The sequence below is a fragment of the Pseudogymnoascus verrucosus genome (assembly GCF_001662655.1).
Source record: "Pseudogymnoascus verrucosus strain UAMH 10579 unplaced genomic scaffold scaffold_23, whole genome shotgun sequence".
In the NCBI taxonomy this organism is placed as follows: Eukaryota; Fungi; Ascomycota; class Leotiomycetes; order Thelebolales; family Thelebolaceae; genus Pseudogymnoascus; species Pseudogymnoascus verrucosus.
In genome coordinates this window covers 237,694-259,512 of record NW_017263674.1, presented here as the reverse complement: position 1 = coordinate 259,512, position 21,819 = coordinate 237,694, and the positions used below count along the sequence as shown (strand labels likewise).

At 54.3% G+C, this 21,819-nt stretch overlaps 3 protein-coding genes across 3 annotated transcripts; 2 read left to right on the top strand and 1 right to left on the bottom strand.

Moving 5' to 3' along the window:
- Positions 1-12,295: 12,295 nt before the first annotated feature.
- Positions 12,296-14,867, top strand: VE01_05669 (uncharacterized protein). Its single transcript, XM_018275131.2, has 4 exons — positions 12,296-12,697; positions 12,781-12,972; positions 13,029-13,108; positions 13,167-14,867. The coding sequence occupies exons 1-4, from the start codon at positions 12,623-12,625 to the stop codon at positions 14,170-14,172; spliced, it is 1,353 nt and encodes a 450-aa protein (XP_018130124.1). The 5' UTR covers positions 12,296-12,622; the 3' UTR covers positions 14,173-14,867.
- Positions 14,868-15,544: 677 nt separating this feature from the next.
- Positions 15,545-18,577, top strand: VE01_05668 (uncharacterized protein). The gene is made up of 4 exons (XM_018275130.2): positions 15,545-15,699; positions 15,788-15,928; positions 16,012-17,895; positions 17,958-18,577. Exons 1-4 carry the CDS (start codon positions 15,670-15,672, stop codon positions 18,384-18,386), a joined length of 2,484 nt encoding a protein of 827 aa, XP_018130123.2. The 5' UTR covers positions 15,545-15,669; the 3' UTR covers positions 18,387-18,577.
- Positions 18,578-19,037: 460 nt separating this feature from the next.
- BRF1 (transcription factor TFIIIB subunit brf1) lies at positions 19,038-21,502 on the bottom strand (the record flags this gene model as incomplete). Its single annotated transcript, XM_018275129.2, has 3 exons — positions 20,905-21,502; positions 20,641-20,849; positions 19,038-20,588 (listed from the first exon to the last, which is right to left on the bottom strand). The coding sequence occupies exons 1-3, from the start codon at positions 21,269-21,271 to the stop codon at positions 19,038-19,040; spliced, it is 2,127 nt and encodes a 708-aa protein (XP_018130125.1). The 5' UTR covers positions 21,272-21,502.
- Positions 21,503-21,819: the final 317 nt, after the last annotated feature.

Here is a 21,819-nt window from a genome sequence, read left to right as displayed (position 1 = left end):
CCGGGAGATGTCGCAGAATGGGCGCGTGGGGTTATCTTCAGCAGCCACGAGGAACAGGCACAACTATGTCATCGGCACTCTATTTCTGATAGTGGCACAGGGCTCTCAAACAAATTTCGTACCTGATGCTTCAGGCTCTGCGAAGGCCCAGCCCTTGCGATACCTGTCCCGTCGCGCCACTTTCTGCCTACTGGATTTTCAAGACGCAGCCCTAACCTTCCTTTGGGTTTCAGCTGACCACCACATGAGACATGCCCATGAACCTCGCCCGCTCACCAGCAACTCCTGATCGTCAAACTACTGCACCGTGGAGAGGGAACTGCACCCCAAGATGGCTGCGGGCTCCATAATCTACGAAGCGTCGCGAGCTCGTCCCATCTCATCTCCAAAGCAGCATCGAGGCGCGACGCTTCGCGCTCCTTTCGCAACCACAGTCGTTTGATACGTGGATGAAAAGCGTAGTCTGTCGTGAAGTGGGGGGTAGAACTGTAAGCCAGGTGAGACATCCACATGGACTAGAACGCCAGTAGCCCCAACAACCCATGACTTCTCGAAGGGTGGAGTTAGCGGTGTCTCGTCCGATGGCCAGAGGAGAGTAGCGCCCGATGTAGCACGCAAATACACACAGCAGGAGGGCGGGGCTGATTGGATGCTACCCTCGACGGTTTGGCAGTGGTGGGAGTCCCCAAGGATAATTTCCGAGGCGGCGGGTTGCTCATTCGCTAGATCGGGCGGGGTGATCTGCAGGTGCAGAACGTGGCATCAGGGGGACACCATCAAGCTCCTATGGATCCATGTCTGTGTCTGTGTACCGTGGATGGTGTGGATGCAGGCCTCCCCCAAACTGCAGAGAAAGAAGGGGATTTCGTTGGACATGTCTTAACTGCAGAGATGCTCTACCCCGTCTTTACGCCACAACTCACGCAGGATCAACGGTATCGATTCAGGAGCAGTGATTCAGGAGGATTGGCGTCTCCATTCTCATCCTCCATCAGATCAGGCTTAATTGCACCGTCGTAAATCTCCACACCTAGTAGCATCAGCAATCTTACCCTTACTATCGCGGACACAGGAGCTTTCCCCCGTAGTAGCAGTCCGGTTATGCGGCGCAAACCAAACAGTGCTACGTAAATCTCCCACCGCGCCTCAGCATCCACGTTGCCCACGCGCGATGAAAGAGGAGGCTGGTGGGGGTAATTCATCTAAAGTAGGCCATGTAGCCGTTCCCTGCCCCTGACGAGCAGGGAATCCCCCGTTAGAAAACGAGTTGCTGGGAAACATGCCCTGTCGGACTACCCCCAACTAGAGCCAACTACCACCCAGGGGTTGTCAGGAGAGGAGAAAGGATTCCCCGAGTCGGATTTATCCAGTGTAGCGTCACATCGCCGGAGAAGGCCCGTGGCGGGGCGGAGAGGGAGGAGGAGTGGGGTGGGGACCCTGGGAGATAGGGCTTGGCAGCACGGCAATATCCCCTCTAGACCAGAAAGGATTGGCCCTCCGCTGCCTGGCTCCATCAATCGCGTGAGCCAGGGGCCGCGTTGCGGGGATTTTTAGGCTGAAAGTGTTGATAACTGGCGAAGAAAGGCTTTTTGGCGCAGATGCGGCACTCTGTTACGTTAGAGTCTTGCCAGATCTGGACGGCAATGGCACTACCGAGTTTTTTTTTGGGCGGTGGTTTAATTACTGTGCTCGACGACAACTGGATGGCTGACCCGAGACGCGGGTTGAGATGGGAGCGGTGGCGTGGTAATTGATGATTCATTACGTCGTCTTCCAAACTGCGAATACGCCAGCGAGTACGCATGTTGTCTTACCTGGACCCAATGACCGTGATTTCATAACCGTCCCCTCTGTCTGTGCGGTCCAGAGCTGACGGGGTTGAATTGTACCCTCAGGCTCTAGTAGTGGACACCTAGGGCCCCCCTGACCCACGAGTGGACCATCTCTGTCCCTAGCATACATGACATAAAATGTTGGATTCACTTCTCATCTCTCAGCCAATGTTCTATTTCGGTACAAGCGCTGACGACTCCCTCTGGCCCACCTACGCCGATCCGACGGATAGAGAGAGATTCGTCACCCTCAACCTTCTACTAAGGTGCCGAACCCGATCCCTATGGCGGCGGGCGCAAGGGTGGGGGCGGGAGCGGGATGTTCCCCCGGATGCTCACCGCTGAGAACGAGCGATGGAGGGATCCAACGGGCGGTAAGCATGCACTCACGGCACGGTATTGAGCTGCATCATCTCCAACCTTGAGTGGCAGGGCAGACCTGGCCGCGTTGTTTCCTGTTTGACGGAAGTTCTCGGGAGGTGCCTGCATGAAGCACTGATCCCTCTGCACCACAGCAGTTCTTGCAGCAGGTTGGGGGTGGGAAAGACCTGCTGTCGCTGGACAATTCTTTTCGGGGTAATATGTGAAAATGTGGATTGAGGGCCTCCTACGAGCACAGCGTTGGGATGGTGAGAGGTGGGGGCTGGTAACGACTGTAATTGGTGTTTTGGGGGCGGGGAAACGGTAGTTGGCCGCGGGTGCACGGTACATATGCCTGTTGATCTTCCATTCCTGCCTTTATTGGATCTGATATATGGTAAGAATGGGCTCATACGTAGAGATTTCAATGTTGTAAAACAGCTCATATCAGCGTGCTGCTATTGCTTTGAAGAGTAACGATATGACGGCGTTCCTGGATGATAGCCGTTCGGTCAACTTCCGGAAACATGAAAGATCTCTCCCTCCCCCAACCGTTGAATCTCTGAACCCTAAACGGGGTGTACTCCGCGAGGTGGAGATACTGCTGGCTTAGCTTCTGCTCTCTGTAACTGGGATCGTCCTGTCACTTTCAAACAAGCGTTGATCGCCCCCCATATCCATCCATTCGACCCTCGTATCCGTGGATCTGTTTACCATCCCGCGTCATGCTACTGGCCTTGCCATTCTCCCCTTCGCGGACTGGGAGTAAGTGGATTGCTGTATAGGATAGGGCCGTGAAAACCGCAGGGTGACGTGCATAAGCTGAACACATTGTTTTACTTCTGCTTTGACGCTGCACCGGAGGTCAGACATTCTCCCACAGACATTTGCAAGGTCAGCTGGCTATTACCCGAAGGTTGATATCGCACTTGGACCCTGTGTTCGCAGGAGAGCTATTTAGTTCGTTTCGGCGTGCATAGAGTGTGCATATAACTCTGCCTTTAGTTGTTTCGGAGGGGTTACAAGAGACAAGGGACTAGGATGATTGTTTGCCATTAATTCCGCACTTTGTCATGGCCCGCAGCCATGTATGGATTCGGACAGTCCTCGATCGAGACATCGCTCGAATCGATCATTCCTATCTCCTATCGCACCATCATCCTCTGGAGGGGTGAGCCAGAAATGGACGGGGATGGGAGACATACTGATAGCTTCACCGCAACTTTGCAAAAAGCAATTCTTTGCATACTGCAACGCAACATGGATTGCACACTCGAAAGGCTCGTCCCGGATCCCACTGCTTCCAGCGCTCGAAAAGTGGCCCTTGCGCTCCACATCGCAACGTCTGTTCCTCTATCATGAGGCTCCCATCGCCACAGCGGCGACCGAACACAGCAAGTTGCGTCTCCTGAAACCCGTGATAGTATCGTCGTCGGCGTTCCAGTGTCTGGAAATAGAGCACAGCCCAGTTGCAACTTCTCATCTCGTAACAACGGGTACTCCCAATTCCGGCGTAGGAGCCCAAACCCCATCATCTTCTAACAACGGCCGCAAGTTCGCTATATTCCAAGTAATTACCTCCCGTCATGCCCAAAAAGCAGGAATCGCAGGAACCCAATACCCCACAAATTACAACACTCTCATAATCTATGTGTCATGCACCCTCCCAACATCAAGCCCAAAAAAATCCGTGCCCCCCGCGCGCGACGATCTCAATCAAGACCATCTAATCCATCCAGCTCTCTCGCTCCTAGCGGCAACGGTCGTCCTGCGTTTCAGATCAGCAAACTCACCCACCACCACTTTTTGCCCCAAAAATCAAGAAATCCAAACCGCCTAAAAAACTACACCACCACACCACCACTAACCCCTCATCCTCCTAGTCCCCGCTCCCCACCACCCCATCAATCAATCACACAATCGCGATCTGCCCCTCCGCGCGCACGTCCGCGATCGACAGACACGCAGCCCAGCCATCGCCCATCCACCACGCACTCCATCCCAAAACAGTGCAATTCAAACGCGGAAGTACAGAGAAATCGGTGTGGTTGCGCGCAGTTTAGGCAATGCCGTGTTGGTTGGGGGGAGGGGTGTTTTTTTTTGGTTTCTTTCTTCACCGCCCCGTTCCGTCGCGGCGATGGTCCCGTTTCAAGGTGTGGCTAAATGGGATGATGGCCGACCGGCTGAATTACGAGTGCCGTTGGGATCTAGATTCGGGGGCCAGGTACTCCCGCTCGTTGTTGGCAATGGGCAATGGGATGGGATGGGATCGGGTGGGAGAAGGAGGGGAGAGAGGTGGTGCCTGAGCTTCTTCATCTTGCCTATCTTGCCTGGTCCTGGTTATGTCGTGGCTGGACCTGGCTGAGCTCTCGCTGAGCCGTTTTGGAGAGGTTACTGCTCCTATTACTGGGAAGAACGGTGTTCAGCGTTGAAGGCGCAACGCTCGAGCCACCTCGTGATGAAGTTATGTATGCCTTGTCCCTGTATTATATGCATGGATTTCAGAATATGCATTGGGTATGCACAAACCGTGTGTGTGACGAGGCAGTTGGAACGCCAGTCCAGTCCCGTCGTGAGGAGGGTATTACAATCCCAGCGGGTGTGGTGGACCACCCTACGATAATTGGATTGCGGGGGAGTGAGAAAGGAGATGGGGACGGGAATGGGAATGGGAATTGCGACTTTTAGAATCAGGATCTGGAATACAATTGCAAATCATCAGCCCATCACCGCCATAGAAGGAGCTGAATGCTTCGAAGGGAAGTCTGGTTCAAATTAGCCCCAACGCCACAAGGCTGAGAGAGACACATAAGTATATCGCCAGGCGGGCAACACTCCCGCTCACGATCATTGATGGAAAACCACGGCACCGAGAAAGATACACTAGCTAACCAGACCAGGAACCCCCCTGAGCACACCCAGTCCAACCTTGGGGAAAGACCTGCACCCTCACACCACCATCACCAACACAACTACCACCCCTTCGACGAAAACGTGCGCTGCAGAGCCTGGGGGTGTGGCAGGGGATAGGGGGCATGCAGCGCGGTATTGTAAGCATCACAGCAACCCCCGGTGTAGCCGGCCAGGGGTCAGCCCTCCCCCGTCAGGACCGTCAGGGACCCTCGTCAGGAACCCTCGTCAAGACCCAGCCAGGGCACCTCATCCATGCTGCCATGCGATACGGAGCTATATCCGGGGGATGGATGTTGGTGAGGACTAAAACACCACACTAAGCTTGCCGTGTTTCGCCTTACTCACCTCCCATCCTCCCTCCGTTCTCCATTCAGTAGTGAGTGAGGTAAATATAGTGAGGTGAGTAGTGCTAGTACGAGAGCAGTGCCGCGTCCGCTCACACACCATCCAGTTGTGGCGCAGAGCTCCGATGGGCGCGGGAGGGAGGTGGCTGGATGCGCCTTTATCGTGGAGAGGCACGGAGGATAGGCACTTATCATGGCCTTGTGCGCCGTTGGGAGGTCGGGGTATGGGTGGTGGCTCTTATCACACACAGCCTCGAACCACGAGGAGTATATACCTACCCTACCTCGTCACAGCTTCCGAAGATCACCCTCTACCCCTACCCCTACAGTCCGTCCCCTAACACCTCGGTGGGATGGCAGGTTCACGGGATGGCAATGCCCCAACTCAACTATGCCAGCCAGCGCAACTATGCCAACCTAACCCACAGGAAGCAAATTACAGCATTGTTTACGGTAGTAGTTCTCACCCACACCCCTCCTCCGGGCTAGCCGCTATGGTGGATGGAAGGTTTTCAGTCTTCTTCCAACACACCTCAGCACGTCCAGCTGCGGCGAAAGTCTGACGCGGCATCTGTTTATGCCTTTACCTGCCTAGTTACTGTCAAGCAGCCGGTGTGATTCGGTTTATCCCCCCCGCATATCAGTGTTTTTTATCCCGAGAACAGCCACCCCCGCGGACCCCAATACGGGGAAGCCAAAGCGAAGAAGAAAGAAAGAGGTGATCTGATTGATCCGCATCCCGAGCACAGATCCCCTCCCTCCCGTCCTCGCCGTATTGTCTGTGGCAGATTCACCACACACAGACAAAAGCCGCACGAACAGCCGCCTCCCTCTCCCCTCCCCTTTCAACGGCGAGCCAAACGGCGTCCTTCCCAGCGCTGCGAGGTAGATCACTGCATCCCCCCCATCCACCCCCCCTAATTGGCCGTCCAAGCGCCCCATTCCCTCCTTCCTCACTCGACCCGTCCCCTCTCGCTGGAACGCATGAAAAATGCAAATCTCAGGCACGACACCGCAGCGATGATGCTGTTGGTAATAGCCTGTTTGCGGGAATTGGGCGAGGCTGAGTTGGGTTGTTCTTGCATGCTTCTAGACTCCGGAGGGTGGGTTTGGGTGTTCATGGGGAGGTATTTGTGGGTTATACATACTGGTGGTATGGTATAGTAGGGGATGTAATGCGCACGGTGTGTTGAAACGGATGTCCGCGCTGGTGGGTTGGAGGAGGGAGATGGCGTGAAACAGACAGCGGCGAGGGTATCGAGTAAAGACCTCCTTCGCCACATGGTATCCTCACCACCACCACATGGGATCTGGAAGGATGTGATGTGGAACTCTTTTTTTAGTGCGCTGGCGGTGAAACATTCAGGCCTGTCTGCTTGGATAGATAGTGGAATACCTATCTCGATAAGCATTCCCCATCTCAGACTCTCCCCCTGCAGATGGTGTATCTCCAGGCGCCATGCCTTGCTGCGGTGATAGTGCCTCCTAGGATTGTATCGTACTGTGGATAGTACTTCTCACCGGCACTCGCCGTGCGATCCTGTCTGCCTGCAGACTGACGATACCATCGGCGCGGCACGATTTCTCGGGTACTTGATCCTGGTAGCTGGTGGTTGGCTACGGATACGACGATTCCTCTTGGCTCAGGATCACCAGTCCAGTGCAGGACGTTTATTGATGAAACTTCCCCAGCACGGCAGGTATGATATGAAGGAAGGACGCGGGAAGGGGAAGGGAAGGACGGGAAGGGAGGCACGGGAGAGAAGGGGTAAGCAGTAGCCATCAATCAATCATTGTGATTACTTACCTACCGCATACAGCCCGTTCGAGGCTTTGGATGTTTCTAAACCACCACAGCCGCCCCCTGCCTCCGTCCTGCCTGGAAGGGATGCTGCCTACGCCCAGCTCACGAGCGGCAGATAGATAGACCTCACAATCGCACAGTAGTGATGCCAGTACCAACGCGGCTTATCAACTCCCAACCTCACCCCCTTATCATCTCACCTAGCCTCCCTCCTCCCAGCGATTCCCAATAGAACAGCTACCTGCAGCAGGCAGTGCAGCGCAGCACTGCAGCACCGCATCACTACAGCGTGGTGCTTAGACATACACAGCCAGTCGGAGGATTCTCTCCCTCCTGCATGATAATCTTGATGTGCTATATGCCGCGCTTGTGCAGCATCTGCACCTGTTCGCGGTCTCACACGAAGCGCGTGTGCAACGCCGCTCGCAGGGTAGGAGAATTACCTTTGAAGGAGAGGATATTTGCCGTATCTCCTTGTCGCGGTATAATCTAAAAGTATATTTACACCGTAATGCGTGTGTTTGAGTATGCATCTCGAGGGAAAGCTGCTATGAGGTAACACGGTGGATCGGAATAGAGTACGTACACTCTCTTTACAGTAGTCGTAGAAAGTACCATCCCCGCATGGTATGCAAGCCCTAACTTACCTACGCTCCTCGGCCGGCCTCCCGGTACGATATACGATATCCGGGGAGCGAGCCAGCATCGATCAGCAGCTGCAAAACTACCCTCTACCCTACCCTAACCTACCCTAGAAGAATCAAAAGTACGTACCATACTGCACTGTACGTACGAGACAGCGAGTAGACAGCGAGTAACAGAGAGTGCGAGAGGGGAGAGTGGATACCCCCAGCGCATGATAGCGCGCCTTTTGGTAAGCTGGGCCGCGCAAGCCTAGGTCCAAGGGGGGAAGTTAAGGCGATGAGAGGGCTTGGCGGGCGCTGGGCGCTGGGTGTGTCTTATTACAGTGCAGTAGTACAGTACAGTACGTTGACGGTATTTGTGTTTGTATCGGTATTGGGTATTGGTATTGGACTGGACTGGATTGGACCTGACTGACTTGTAACCTAATAACTAATATAATAACTAATAACTGGCTGGGCCGCTACATACATACAATAAGCTGGCCGACGAACGACGGCACAGTACTCGCACCAAACTGGTATTAGCAAGCCTCTTGGTCATCATCTCGCACACCTCTACCGAACCGCAAAACGTGGGATTGGGGAATATGAAAGGTGGGGTTTTGGTCCCTTGGCAGGTGGACATTTCTCGGTGTTAATATATGATAATGGGGCAAATCATAATAATAATCTCCATCGCCACACGCCCTCGAACCAACGAACGAGGGTGGTGATTCACCAACAATGAACGCCCAGCCCAAATAAGCACTGGGAACATCACCGAGGCATCGACCCAGAACCACGACCCCGACCTGGCTGATATGATATGATATCTCGTTCCTTGGCTTGGCTAGGCCGGTGTCCTAAGGTATATCCACACTGTGCCGTGTCCATGTGGGAGGTGGAAGACCCTGTGGATGGGGATGGTATGGTAGAGACGGCAGCTGCGGTAGGTCGATGACGGGCTATGCTCCGAGACATTGGGGGTGGGTGGTAGCTACTAACTTTGTTCACGGATATCCTCCGAGTAGCACGGGGTAATACGCGTATACAGCACAATCCTCTCATCAGTAAAGTACAGTACGTCTCGGGGGCCACTCACTAATTACTCCTACTCCCTGCACAGCGCGGCACGGCGGCACACACACACACACACACACACGCAACCCTCATCTCACACAATCTCGCACAATGTCGCACACCGTATTCGGAGCCCAGCAAAGTCCGGTTCCTGACTCTACCCCCGATCGAGACTAGGGCGCTGGCACTTCGTTCCCCTCGCTCCCTGATTTTGGGTTAGGGCGCGGAGAAGCGAAGGTTCCGAGGTTGTTCTGCCGTGCCGTGTTTGTTCGTGGTATGTGGGTGGTGTGTGGAGTACGTATACTTTGGCGAGGCTATACTATACTTTGGTGGTAATGGTGATGGATGGGGATATTATTGCCCAGCTACTGTGGTTATGAAACCCGAATTCCCTGCTTTGCTATGCTACTAAGCTTCAATCCCTTACTTAACAGCACAATATCGTAACACATACTATAATCTCCAATCCCAATCCCCAGCATAAGCACGGAACAGCGGCGGCGGTAATCCTGCGCTTGTGAGGAAGCAGCCTCCAAGCCCCGAGTCGCCCGAGTCGCCCGAGTCGCCCGACTGGACTGTTCATGCCTTAACAAACGGAGTTCGGGGTTGTTCCATCGCCTACCCCGTCCAGTCGGTCGGGCGGCGGAGTGAGTCTCACTTTCGAAGTTTTCGGATGAACTAAGACCCCTTTAAGTTGTGATGTGCCCTCCCTCCTCTCTCTGTGTGTGTGTGTCTTAGATCGATCTGGGAAAGTAAAAGTAACTGCGCTGTATCACTTCCCAGAATAGGCAGAGTAGAGAGTGCGTAGTCTGGTTTTGGATACTTCTATTTCAGGAGATGCGTAATCTCTAATCCCCCCCCTCGCTCGCCTCTTTACCACACATACAGCAAAGTAGTACGTCCGTAGGGCACCTAGTTTAGCTACTCAGCTAGTTAGTTAGGCAGATTAGCCCAGCCCGCCCTCCCCAATCCGCGCTTCTTCCCAACCCGTGTGCCACGCGATACGGCGCTAGATCCTTACTCGCGCTGACGAGCTATCCATCCCGTGTCTTGAAGGTTAATGCGTAGACAAGCGAGTGAGCGAGAGCTAGACCCGCGATCTATGAGGAAAAGTCAGCCCACTTCGTGTGTGAGACCGGCTAGCTAGTTGGCGTAGTGTATGTGTAGTGAGATAGCTGGCTGGACTAGTTTTTGTGTAGTGTGAGATTCGGGGATCTCCGCGGAGGTGAGTGAGATGATGGGTGAGTGACGGGCGAGATTGATGGATGGGGCTCGTCTATCACCGAGCGAGCGAGCGGATCGCGGTGCTGGTAGCTGAGATCATTGATGGGCGTGCGGGGCGGTGGGGGGGGTGGGAGATGGGAGATGGGAGAAGATCGATGTGGATATGACGGAGAGGGGGATTCATTCGGTCTTATTAGGGCATGATAGACTATCGATGGTTGTTTTGAGTGAGTGGTGGTTGTGGGGTATTGTATACATCGTGTGTTTATGAATCAGGTGAATGGATACCAGCTAGATCAATCGATGGATTTCGAGGGCGTCACGGCACTCAAACTCCTCCCTTGGGACTGGGACGGGACAGGCAGCGGGCGGCGGGCGTTTTCCATTGAAGAATTCCTGCGTGTGAGACAAGACAGACGGACTCACATGAATTCCCGAGTATCGGCCCCTTGTTTGGCTCCAGCTAGTCCCCTCTCCGACGCCGCCGACTAATAGCAGCGCCACTGGGACCCGGGAGAAGGAGAAGGACTGGACGACGGGCGTTGTGTTTGAGTCGGGGAGTGAGTAAGTGCATATACTGGGAAATGTGTACTTACTCTATTGTATTTGGGGCATTTAGTATTAGTATTGGGCTTTTTAGTACGGGGAAGTGTGAATGCGATGGATGCGTGATATAGTATGGCGGCGGCGTGTGTGTAATTGTGACGGCGGTGCTGGTAGTGGTGGTAGAGGTAGATGTACTTCCTCTCCGTGGATATTTGTGTTGGAGTTTGTTGTGGAGAACGGAGGTTATGTGGTCTAGTTACCTCCGTACTAGATTCCTGTCTGTCTGTCTGCCTGTCTGTCTGTCGGTAGTCTCTGCCCCTACTGCTGCCCATACATACACTAGTGGCACTCTACTCTACGGCTACTACTTACTCCTCGCCCCTACTACTCGCCCCTACAACTCGCCCTTACTACTCCTACTACTACTCTACTACTACTCCTACTCCTGCTCCTACTATCCCTCTTTCTATTTCTGCACTACTGTCCTCTCCACTACGGAGTACCACTAGTAAGTGTAATGTGGACTACTATAGTCTCCATACTTCCACACTATACGGCACACTACACTGCACACATGTGGGTTTTTGCACTTGACATGACATGACAGGGCAGACAAGACAAGCCCCCTAACCCCCTCCCCTACCACCCTGCACCCTAGCACCCTACACTTCCTTCCCCCCACCCCCCAGTTCAAGGGGCTATAGACAGGGATACGCATATATACCCTTAGCGTAATAAGTATGTAAGGACAGGGACAGGGACAGGGACAGGCCACGATCGATTCTAGTGCAACCCCTTCTTGCCTCTCCACCCCTTCCACCCCTTCCATAATACCACTAGAGTGTCTTAGGAGGATGGAGCTAGTGGAAAATGCGAGAAGAGAGTTGGGTAGGGACCTGGTACTGGAAAACTAACCGTGGTGCAGCCAGACCCCAGGAAAAAATGGGTTGTTAGGGAATAGGGAAAATGGAGAGGAGGGATGTATGTGCCTTTGATCACACACAGCAGGACGATAACACGCCTTTTTTCACCCGCTCATGCTCCTTCTGTTGCTGTTGCTGTTCCTTCCTTTTCACACCGATACTATACCATGTTATACCCCTACCATAGTGAAGAAGAAAAAACGTCTATCACGGCATTGTCGGCCCATCACTCTAACCCCCCTCCTCTCTCTTTCCTCCCCACTTCCACTCCCACTCTCACAATCCAATACAATCCCCCTCGTACAAATTTGTGAAAGGTACACAACCTACACCCACTATTACACTACTACATACTACACACTACTCCTCCATGCATCTCTACTAGCGCATCCATTGATCCATCCCGTTCCCATGCTCTTCACCTAACCCTCACTATCTCCGATCTGTCCAAATCAACCACATTTCCAATGCAACTCCCTTCCACCTGTCCCCCTAGTCCCAACCCACTTCCTGCCCTCTCCCTCCTACCCCCCCCTCCATCTCCATCTGCATCACACCCCCCCCCCTCCATCTACCGTGCTCAGCATCTCCCAAACGTCTACATCCCTTCCCCACCCCTCCCCCCCCCTCCCTCTTTCTGCAAGATCCACTCTTGATGGCTCTGGCTTGCGGATAGCCACGCTGCCACGCCGTACCCCCAGCTCTGATCTAAAAAGCCTCCAAACAATCCCGCCACAGGAACACACCCACAGACCCAGGGAGAGGAGAGAGAGAGAAGAAACTGAGCTATATACCCCGGACCTGCTTCTTATAATACAACCAGAGATCCCCATTTATTCCCGTGTGCCCGCCCCAAAACCAACCACCAACCAACGAACCAACCACTCAAATCCGTGACGACGTCTGATGCAAACTACACACCTACCAAGTCGAGCATCTCATACACAACTCATCAAGCCGCTGAGGATCTAGAATGGAACTCATGGAGCTGGTTGAGAATGAACCCACTGTTCGACCCTTCCAGTGCGAGTGGCCGTCATGTCAGAAGGTGAGTCGAGTCACCGGTTCTGCGGACTCGCACGACGCCCGTTCTTACTTGGAGGGATGGCATACTAATGGCATGGCAAACAGAACTTCAACAGGAAATCCGACCTGCAGAGACACTTCAGAATCCACACCAATGAACGCCCATACTCCTGCCTAACACCCGGCTGCAACAAGAGCTTCATCCAGAGGAGCGCCCTTACTGTCCATATCCGCACACACACCGGCGAGAAGCCTCACCAATGCCAGCAATTAGGATGCGGCAAGCGGTTCTCAGACGTGAGTGCCCTCCCCCGACATCCTTGCCTCTGGCCATCTTTCTAATATGCACCCAGTCCTCGAGTCTCGCCCGCCATCGCCGTATTCACACCGGCAAACGCCCGTATAAATGCGCCCACGAAGGCTGCTTGAAGAGGTATGCCCCCAGCAACCCCCCCGTTCCCAGCTGAGCATCCTAACCTAACCCTCTCCAGTTTCTGCCGCAAAACCACAATGGTAAAGCACCAGCGCCGCTCCCACCAGCGCGGCGGCGGCATCAACTCCTCCGAGCTAGAAGACGGCGACACCTCCGACTCCGACATGGGCGAGTCGCCCTCAACCCCCCAGCTCGTGACGCAGGCCCACTGGCCCCAGGACCTCAACACAGTCATCACCCACAACGTGGTGCAGAACCACCACCAAGCCATCCACCGCTCGCAATCGTTTGCTGATTTCGGACACCACCATAACGGCAACTCGCAACCTTACGTGACGAATGCGGAAATCTACCCGCCGCGTCATAGCCTCTCGGAGAGCCCGCAGCATTATCAGCATCGCTCGCTGTCGTTGCAGGATCAGAGACATCCGCAGGAACTGATTCAGCAGCAACGACAACAGCAGCAGCAGCAGCCTACTATCCACCAACAACACCCCTACTTCATCTCGGAGCAAAATAACCCTGGTGTGGCTACGATGAACACAAATCCGAATATCCATATCCAGACCTACATCGCTCGACAGATCCCAGATCGCCAGATTCCGTATACGACACAGTCACTCCCTCCTTCCGTGGACGCAGGTTCAGATACTTACTCCGCGCTATCCGCACGCACTCCTCCGCCTCCAGAGCTGTATTACGCACACCAACAACAACCGCTCCAGAAATTCGAATACCCAGCCCAGCAAGTCCACCAACCCTCTCCCATCGACCAGCAACAGCAACAGCAGCAGCAGGTGCCAGTTGTGCAATACCAGCAGCACCAACAACAGCAACAACAACAAGTGGTGCAGGTGCAGCAGGTAGTCCCGACGCCCCAGCAGCAGTACCAGACACCGCAAGAGCAGTGGTACGCCCAAGCGCCGTTTCAGGAGCCGGTGGAAGTGATTAGTGCGATTAACTCGTATACGACCCAGGGCTTGTATGATCCGTGGCAGGTGAAGATGGAGGCGTTTGAGGATCCGAGTATGCAGTTGCCTAGTGCGAGGTGTGAGAATCTCTAATCAGTCGACGGAGCTGTGGTGTCGACACTTGAATATACACATATACAAACAGCACGGGGAATAGCTGGATTTTTACATATCACCGCCAGACGCATATATATACCGACGAGGAGGAGGGGGATAGATTTATACGAGAAGTCTATACACCGATACCAACACAAACTCACCAACTCACCAACTCACCAACTCACCAACTCACACACACCTACTTTACTACACACACAAGATTCCGATTATTATATTGATGACACAACACCCACGAGACCCCGAACAACTACCGACTACCGACACCTATTACATTTCCTCCTAATGAAACGGGCCATCTCAACTCTACACAACCCACCACCACCACCGCCCGACCTACCTCTACCACCCTCTCTCTATACCAACACAAAAAGCGCGCCCTACTTATTTCTGCTTTTTGTTTTCTTCACTGGCGCACTTGCTCACTACTACTACTCGATTTGCGTCTTCAACTTTATTTTGATCTTTGCGTATTCATAGCGCTTACGCATGCACACACTCGCGGGTCCTTTTAGGGATTCCCACTTGATGATGACCTTGATGGGAGATTGATTGATGGATGGGTGGACTTTTGTTTTTTGTTCTTCGGCTTTACTGTTTTGCGTGGTTTTTTATAGCTATGACTGGTGGGAATGGAGGATTGGTGTATAATTTTCGGCGGAACTGGTGGGATGGGAGGAAGGTGGGAGAGGAGGATGGGGGGTGGGAGGGAGGTTTGGGCATGTAATGTACTAACGAAATACCCTGAAGCACATTTTTGTCGTTTTTGCTATTTTTTTCTCTCTCTATTCGTCGTTGATGGGTTTTTTGGGGCGATTATTTTGAGGATGTAACTATAGTTGAGAAAGAGAGAGGGTTTGTAGTTAGGTTTTTGGGGGATGAATGACTGCAGATATGGGAATGGATTATTTACAGTATGCTTATGAGTATTTGGCTGTGCAATTGTGAAGTGTTGAGTTGTAGTTAGAGTCAAGTATATGGGACTATGATACGGATCATTCAGTATATTCAAAAACCGTCGTATAAAATACTCCAAAACCAAACAATCCGACTGAACAGGCCGAGATCTTAATCCATATAACCAGCCATCCCCACCTACAGAGCCCATATATCAAAGTATTTCCTCCAAAATCCGAACTTCACAATTTCTACCCAAATTTCCAAAGATTCTTAATCAGATCTACCGTCCCCACGATCGTCTCCTATCGATCTCCTAAGAATCCCGCACAGACCAACAAATGCCGTGCCCCCTTACCTCATCCGGTTAGCGCACAACCCCGAACACCGGCCGAAATGTTGATGATGCCGACGTACACGATCTGTCGCCTCAACATCACCGATCTCGCGACACCCTCTCAACAAGTCGGCCGGTCACTCCTTGATCCTACATCTCTGCGCCGTTTCTTCAATCCATTGTTATATTTCTTTCCTTTGTTTTCAACTATAGGGGTTTTCGGAAGGGGACGCACCGTTATGATGGCGTTCCAGGCTTCTGCCTTGCCGGTAGGTTTTTTTGCCCCAACAACCCGTCCTGCAATTGCGGAGGAGCAGAGAAAGGGATGAGTGCGGTGTGCTGATTTGTGGTCTACAGAGCGTCGCGGCGGCTACGACGGAGCTATGGCCGTCGATGGTTAATGTGATGGGTGCGCCGTTGCGGAGTGCCGGGTCGAGGACACAGTCTAGGCCTTCGCAGCGGTCGGAAGTACAGCCTCCAGCGGCGACGGTTATACAAGTAAGTTTAATCTCCTTCTTCCCAGTTCTCCATCAACCCAGGCGGCCTTGTTCAGCGCATTGATGCTAACTCTCCCTCCCCAGCCATCGAAACCTGTCCTCCCCGAGTGTCTCCAGACCGCCCGCGGCCTGACCTCCTCCCTCAGCGAATACCGAAATGCGACCCTCACCCCCTTCACCGCTCGCGACACCCTCTCCCCAATGCGCCGCGGCACCCTCGCCGCCGCCAACCCCCTCGCCCGCCGTCTCCCCGCCTCATTCTCCACATCCAGATCCATTACCAGCATCACCGCCTTCCGCCTCTCCCAGCCACGCACACCCTTCACGCGCATCCTGAAGCCGCAACAGCGCACCGTCTTCGGCGCCAACACCTCGCGGAACTTGCTCGCGCATATGGAGGAGGTGGCGAACAAGAACCCCAATAGCGCGACGGCGCAGAATGCGTTTTACCAGGCGCTGCTGCGCGCGAATATGGGCGCGATTGTGGTGGAGAGGTATCAGAATGGGCATTTTGCATCTAACAATGCGTGCGAGGCTGCGTATCAGAAGGCGCTTTCGGGACTTGGTGGTGGAGGCGGCGGTGCGGGGTTTGGTAATGAAATGGCAGGGGGGTTTGGGGGGATGGCGAATAATGGCGGGGGCGGGTTGAATAATTCGCAGCTCCAGGCTATTGGACAGGCTGTTGCGGCGTCGTCGAGGGGGGGGAATGTGGCGGTTTCGAGGGGGAGGGATGGGGCGGGAAATGGTGCGAAGGAGAGCCCGCTTTATGTTGTTGTTGAGGAGACGATTGGGAGTGTGATCTTTAAGTGGGTGAAGCTTGCGCTTTACTTCGCGTTGTTCACTTACGTCTGCTTTGCGCTCCTCACGGTGCTGATTGAGTCGGTGGGGATATTCAAGAAGGTCGGCAATGCGAAGGCGGATAATGAGGCCAAGGCTGAGCATCAGAAAGTCCGCTTCTCTGATGTTCACGGCTGCGACGAGGCGAAGGAGGAGCTTCAGGAGCTTGTGGATTTCCTCAAGAACCCCGGAAAATTCTCGACTCTTGGTGGCAAGCTCCCCAAGGGTGTTCTCCTCGTCGGTCCTCCCGGTACCGGAAAGACCCTCCTCGCTCGCGCAGTAGCCGGCGAGGCAGGCGTCCCCTTCTTCTTCATGTCCGGCAGCGAATTCGATGAGATCTACGTCGGCGTCGGCGCCAAGCGCGTCCGCGAGCTCTTCGCAGGCGCTAAAGCAAAGTCCCCCGCTATCATCTTCATCGACGAGCTCGACGCCATAGGCGGCAAGCGCAGCGCCCGCGACGCCTCGTACGCTAAGCAGACGCTCAACCAACTCCTCACCGAACTTGATGGCTTCGAGCAGAACAGCGGCGTCATCATCCTCGCCGCCACCAATTTCCCTGAGACCCTCGACAAGGCGCTCACGCGCCCGGGTCGCTTCGACCGCAACGTTGTCGTTGGCTTGCCTGATGTCCGCGGAAGAATGGCAATCCTCAAGCACCACATGACCAACGTCATCAGCGGCACCGACGTGAACCTCGAGCAGCTCGCCGCAGGAACCCCCGGCTTCTCCGGCGCCGAACTCGAGAACGTCATCAATCAAGCCGCCGTGCACGCCAGCAAAGCCAAGGCCCTCGCCGTCTCGATGAAGGACTTCGAGTGGGCCAAGGATAAGGTCATGATGGGCGCTGAGAAGAGGAGTATGGTCATCACGGATAAGGAGAAGGAGATGACTGCCTACCATGAGGCGGGGCACGCGCTGGTGGGCATGTTCACCAAGGGCGCGAATCCGTTGCACAAGGTTACGATCATGCCGCGTGGACAGAGTCTGGGTATGACTATGCATCTGCCGGAGATTGATAAGTATTCTAAGACTATGAGCGAGTACCGCGCTCACATCGATGTTTGTCTTGGTGGAAAGATGGCGGAGGAACTCATCTATGGCGCTGATCAGGTTACCAGCGGCGTTTCGGGCGTAAGCTCCCCCCCCCCCCTCCTTATCTTACCTCCTAGACAGACCCAACTAACACCCCACAGGACCTCGAAAGCGCAACCCAAATCGCCTACGCCATGGTAACCCAATTCGGCATGTCCGACCTCGCCGGCAACGTCGACCTAAACACAAACTACAACCACCTCTCCTCCGAAACCAAACAACTCATCGAATCCGAAGTCCGTCGCACAATCGAAGAAGCGCGCCAACGCGCACACGCCTTACTAGTCGACAAACGCAAGGAGTTGGATCTTCTTGCCCGCGCGCTGGTGAACTACGAGACCCTGGATAAGGAGGAGGCGTTCAAGGTTATTAGGGGAGAGAAGTTGGAGGGGAAACTACTCATGCCAAGTGGGAGTATTAAGAGGCCTGAGACGGGAGCGCCGGAGAAACCCCTAGCGCCGATTCCGGGGAGTAAGGCGGCGGATGCGCCTACTGAGCCGGAGCCGCCGAAGGGGGGGGTGATGGCGTGAGTGTGTGGTGATACCTACTACGTCGTTGTTTGGATTTTGGCACGGCGGGAAAAGGGTGCTGATAGTTCCAGACTTTGTGCCTTTATAGCAACCACGCGGATGCTAAAGGGGTACAAAGTTTGGATTATCGGCACTGTGCGTGCGGGCGGAAGGGGAGAAAGGAAGGGATCACTGTTGCGGTATAGCGAGGGGCGGGCCGGGGGGGGGGGCGCATTAGAATGGCCACAGCGCTGAAAAAGGGTTTCCTTTGTATAGCTACTCTGCTTTGGGAAGCTGGGGTGGCATAGCGAGGGGTGCTGGGATCACTTCACTTAATTGTGGTGGTGGTGGTGGTGGTGGTACATGTAGTTGTATTTATAAAGGTTTACTTTCCTCTATCCTTGTGTTGTATTATTATACTGCGTGATATGTGCAGTGTTTCATCTATCTGTCTATTTGGTTCCGTTGTGTGGTGAGGGGTATTATGCATGGAACTCCGTGCAACTGGTGGTGTTGGTATATCCCCCCGTTCATTAGGAGACGCCTGTTGTAAAACCCATCCCTTCTGCGCCAGAAAAAGCAATCGCAAACGCCATCCACGCCCCCATCCCATAAACTCCCCCCATTCCCACCCGCACACCCATAAACAAACCCCACCCCATCCCACCCCGCCTAAAAATCCTCATCCTCCATCCCCTCCTCCCACCCCTCATCCACATCCTCTTCCACATCCTCCTCCTCCTCCAACTCCTCCAACAACTCATTCCCCACCCCCCCTTCCCCATCAACCCTATAATCCTCCGCCGTACTCTCCACATCCCCCTCCTCCTCCTCCTCCGCCACCACACTCGGCGCCGCACTCGTAGCCTTACTCCCCGGCCCCTCAAAGATGCCTCTAATCGCATCATAATTAATCCTCTTACTCCACGTCCTCTCCTTCAGCACCTCCACCGCCGCTTCAGCCGGCGAACTCGCCGCTCTGGTTTGTCCTTCCCCGATACGAGGGCGCTTGACTCTGTTGCGTCGGGCTTTGGGTGCTTTATCGGCGATTTTTTGGTTGTAGAGTTTTACGGCTTGGTCGCGGAGCCAGTCTTTATTGGCGTTAACCCAGATATGCTCTTTGATCGCTGCTTCCGCCTCGGAAAGAAGACAATTCGCCACCTCGGGGTCGTCGGCGAACTCGGATTCATCGACTGAGGCGGTCATGGGGATGGATACCTGGGGGGCCTGGGCGTAGGCAAGCATGGCGTGGACACGGGCGCGCTGCTCAGCGGTAGCGAAGGCCTTGGCGTGCTCGATGGTGTGTGGGTCAGCGATCATCTCCGAGATCTCGTCTTCGATTTCCTCTTCGTCCTCTTCCCACGCTTGGTCGACTACTGATTTCGCACTAGCCGAGGGAGGGGGTGTAGCCCCCTTCCCGTTTACTTTCCCCGGCGACCCAGGCGAGGCGGAGGTCTTGAGTGGGCCGTCGCCGGGGGGGAGATCCTCACCGTATTCCGCGACGAGGCGATTGAGGGAGTCGTCGTTGTCGGTGTTTTCTAGCAGGGCGGGATCGATGGGGATTGCCTTCGCCGCCGGGAGGGGCGGGACAGCGAAGCCGTCAGCGTCGCGGCGAACGGCGCCGGAGGGGTTAATTTCTAGCCCTGGGTCGATGGAGGATGCTACGCTGGACTGGCGAGACGCGGAGTCAAGAATGCGTTGGATCTCTGATTCCTCATCATCTCCCTCCGGTCCCTCGAGGGGGTGGCGCTTGCGCTTCCGCTTCTTCTTGGTGGCGATGTAGGACTCGGATTGCTGGTAGAATGCGGGCGGGTCGTGCGCGGACTCGAGGAATTGGTTGCTGAGGAACTCTTCGACGGTGAGGTCGCTGCTGGCTGTGACTTTGAATTCCTCGAGACGCTTTTGGATGGTTGCGGTGGTGACTTTGACGATGTATACTACTTCCTTGACGGTGCGGCGGAAGTTGTGCATTCGTGCTGCGAGGATCAGGCAGGCGCCGCAGATGCCGGAGGGGCGGCGGCCCATGACCATCCAGTCGAGGCTCATGCGTTGGACGAGGCGGACAGCCGATTCGGCGACTTTGGTGGTGTCTTGCCCAAATTCGAGTTTCGTTGCGAAGCGGTAGATTAGGTCTTCGGGGAGGACGGGCATGATGCCGTCGGCGCTGATGGAGATCTTTTGGTGGAGGGCTTTGAAGGTGTGGCCGAGTTTGAAGACATTGACCTGGGAAAATGTTTAGTATATTTCCCCTGAAGGTTAAAGGGAATAAACTTACTCCGCATGAGTCTGCGAAATCGATCAACATGACCCTACAAGGTCTCTCCTTACGCGCTGCCGTATACAGACAAACGGCAGCAACGGTGTTCATCCTCCTTCCCTGGATGAAGTTGTTCATAGCAGCAAGTTTGAAGATCTGCACACCACTATTGAGCACCGACTCCGGAATCTTATGTTCACCCGCGAAACCTTGCATAATGCGTTTCCCTAGCACTCAGTCAGTAACCATATCACTTCACCCTTCCCTCACGAGTTCACATACCTTCTCTAAGCGTCTTCTCCCTATCTTCAGTCCCCCCACCTGCTCTCTGGAACGCAGGTCCCATACTCTTTGCCGCTCCCGACCCCGCGCCCACAAAACTACCCTGCACGACCGCCGCTCCCGACGCGCTCTCTCCAAACTGGATCTCCGACACTATCGTCGACTCCTCCACGATAGTACCGCATGTCTTACAGATCCCATCTTCGATCTTAGGCGCGGGGCAAGTTTTGTTTGGGCATAGTCTGCGTGCCTTCGGGGGACCGACAGGAGGAGGTGGGCGCGCCACAGGTGTCGGGGCACGAATTGGCCTGATGGTGCTGAGTGGGTTGGGCCGTTTGACCTTTGGGGGATTTGGGGTTCGCCCCATGGTGGATGGGTGTTGGGATTGGCAGCTTCTTGGGATGCTTGGCTGGTTACCCCGCAGTGTATTGATCGTCGCGAGATTATCGGAGTTATCGCGGTGGTTGTGTAAGTTGCTTCAGGTGGATTGCGAGATAAGTAGCTACACTGATCAAAGTGATAACTTTATGGATGGTGGAGGTTGGGGTGTTCGATGGATGCGCGTGTGTGGTGATGATGAGGAAGGTCGGGAGTCTCGAAATCGGGTGGTGGGCTGGTTCAGATGAAATTTCCTGGCTTGTGGGGTTTGGCGGTCGGGAGGTTAAGCGAGTTTTTTTTAACTTTTTCTGGAGGGGAAAAGCTTCGCTTAGCCTTGTGGAGGTGAATTTTGGCAGGACAACAACTCTGTCTGTTGTGGTTTGTAGGAGAAAATATGGCGGTGGGCGCCTAATATTAAATTTACGATTTTTAAATCTGTAGTAATTTTGATGCTGATTCACTTTTTGAAGACATAGGTCAGCGGTTCAACTCAGGATCGAACGTTATTCACGTATGTCTCACAAGCGAACCTGATAA

Coding starts and splice junctions, on each gene's coding strand:
- VE01_05669 (XM_018275131.2), top strand. CDS start 12,623: ATGGAACTCATGGAGCTGGTTGAGAATGAACCCACTGTTCGACCCTTC. Junction 12,973..13,028: donor GCGGCAAGCGGTTCTCAGAC/GTGAGTGCCCTC, acceptor ATATGCACCCAG/TCCTCGAGTCTCGCCCGCCA. Junction 13,109..13,166: donor CACGAAGGCTGCTTGAAGAG/GTATGCCCCCAG, acceptor AACCCTCTCCAG/TTTCTGCCGCAAAACCACAA.
- VE01_05668 (XM_018275130.2), top strand. CDS start 15,670: ATGATGGCGTTCCAGGCTTCTGCCTTGCCG. Junction 15,700..15,787: donor TCCAGGCTTCTGCCTTGCCG/GTAGGTTTTTTT, acceptor TGTGGTCTACAG/AGCGTCGCGGCGGCTACGAC. Junction 15,929..16,011: donor CAGCGGCGACGGTTATACAA/GTAAGTTTAATC, acceptor CTCCCTCCCCAG/CCATCGAAACCTGTCCTCCC.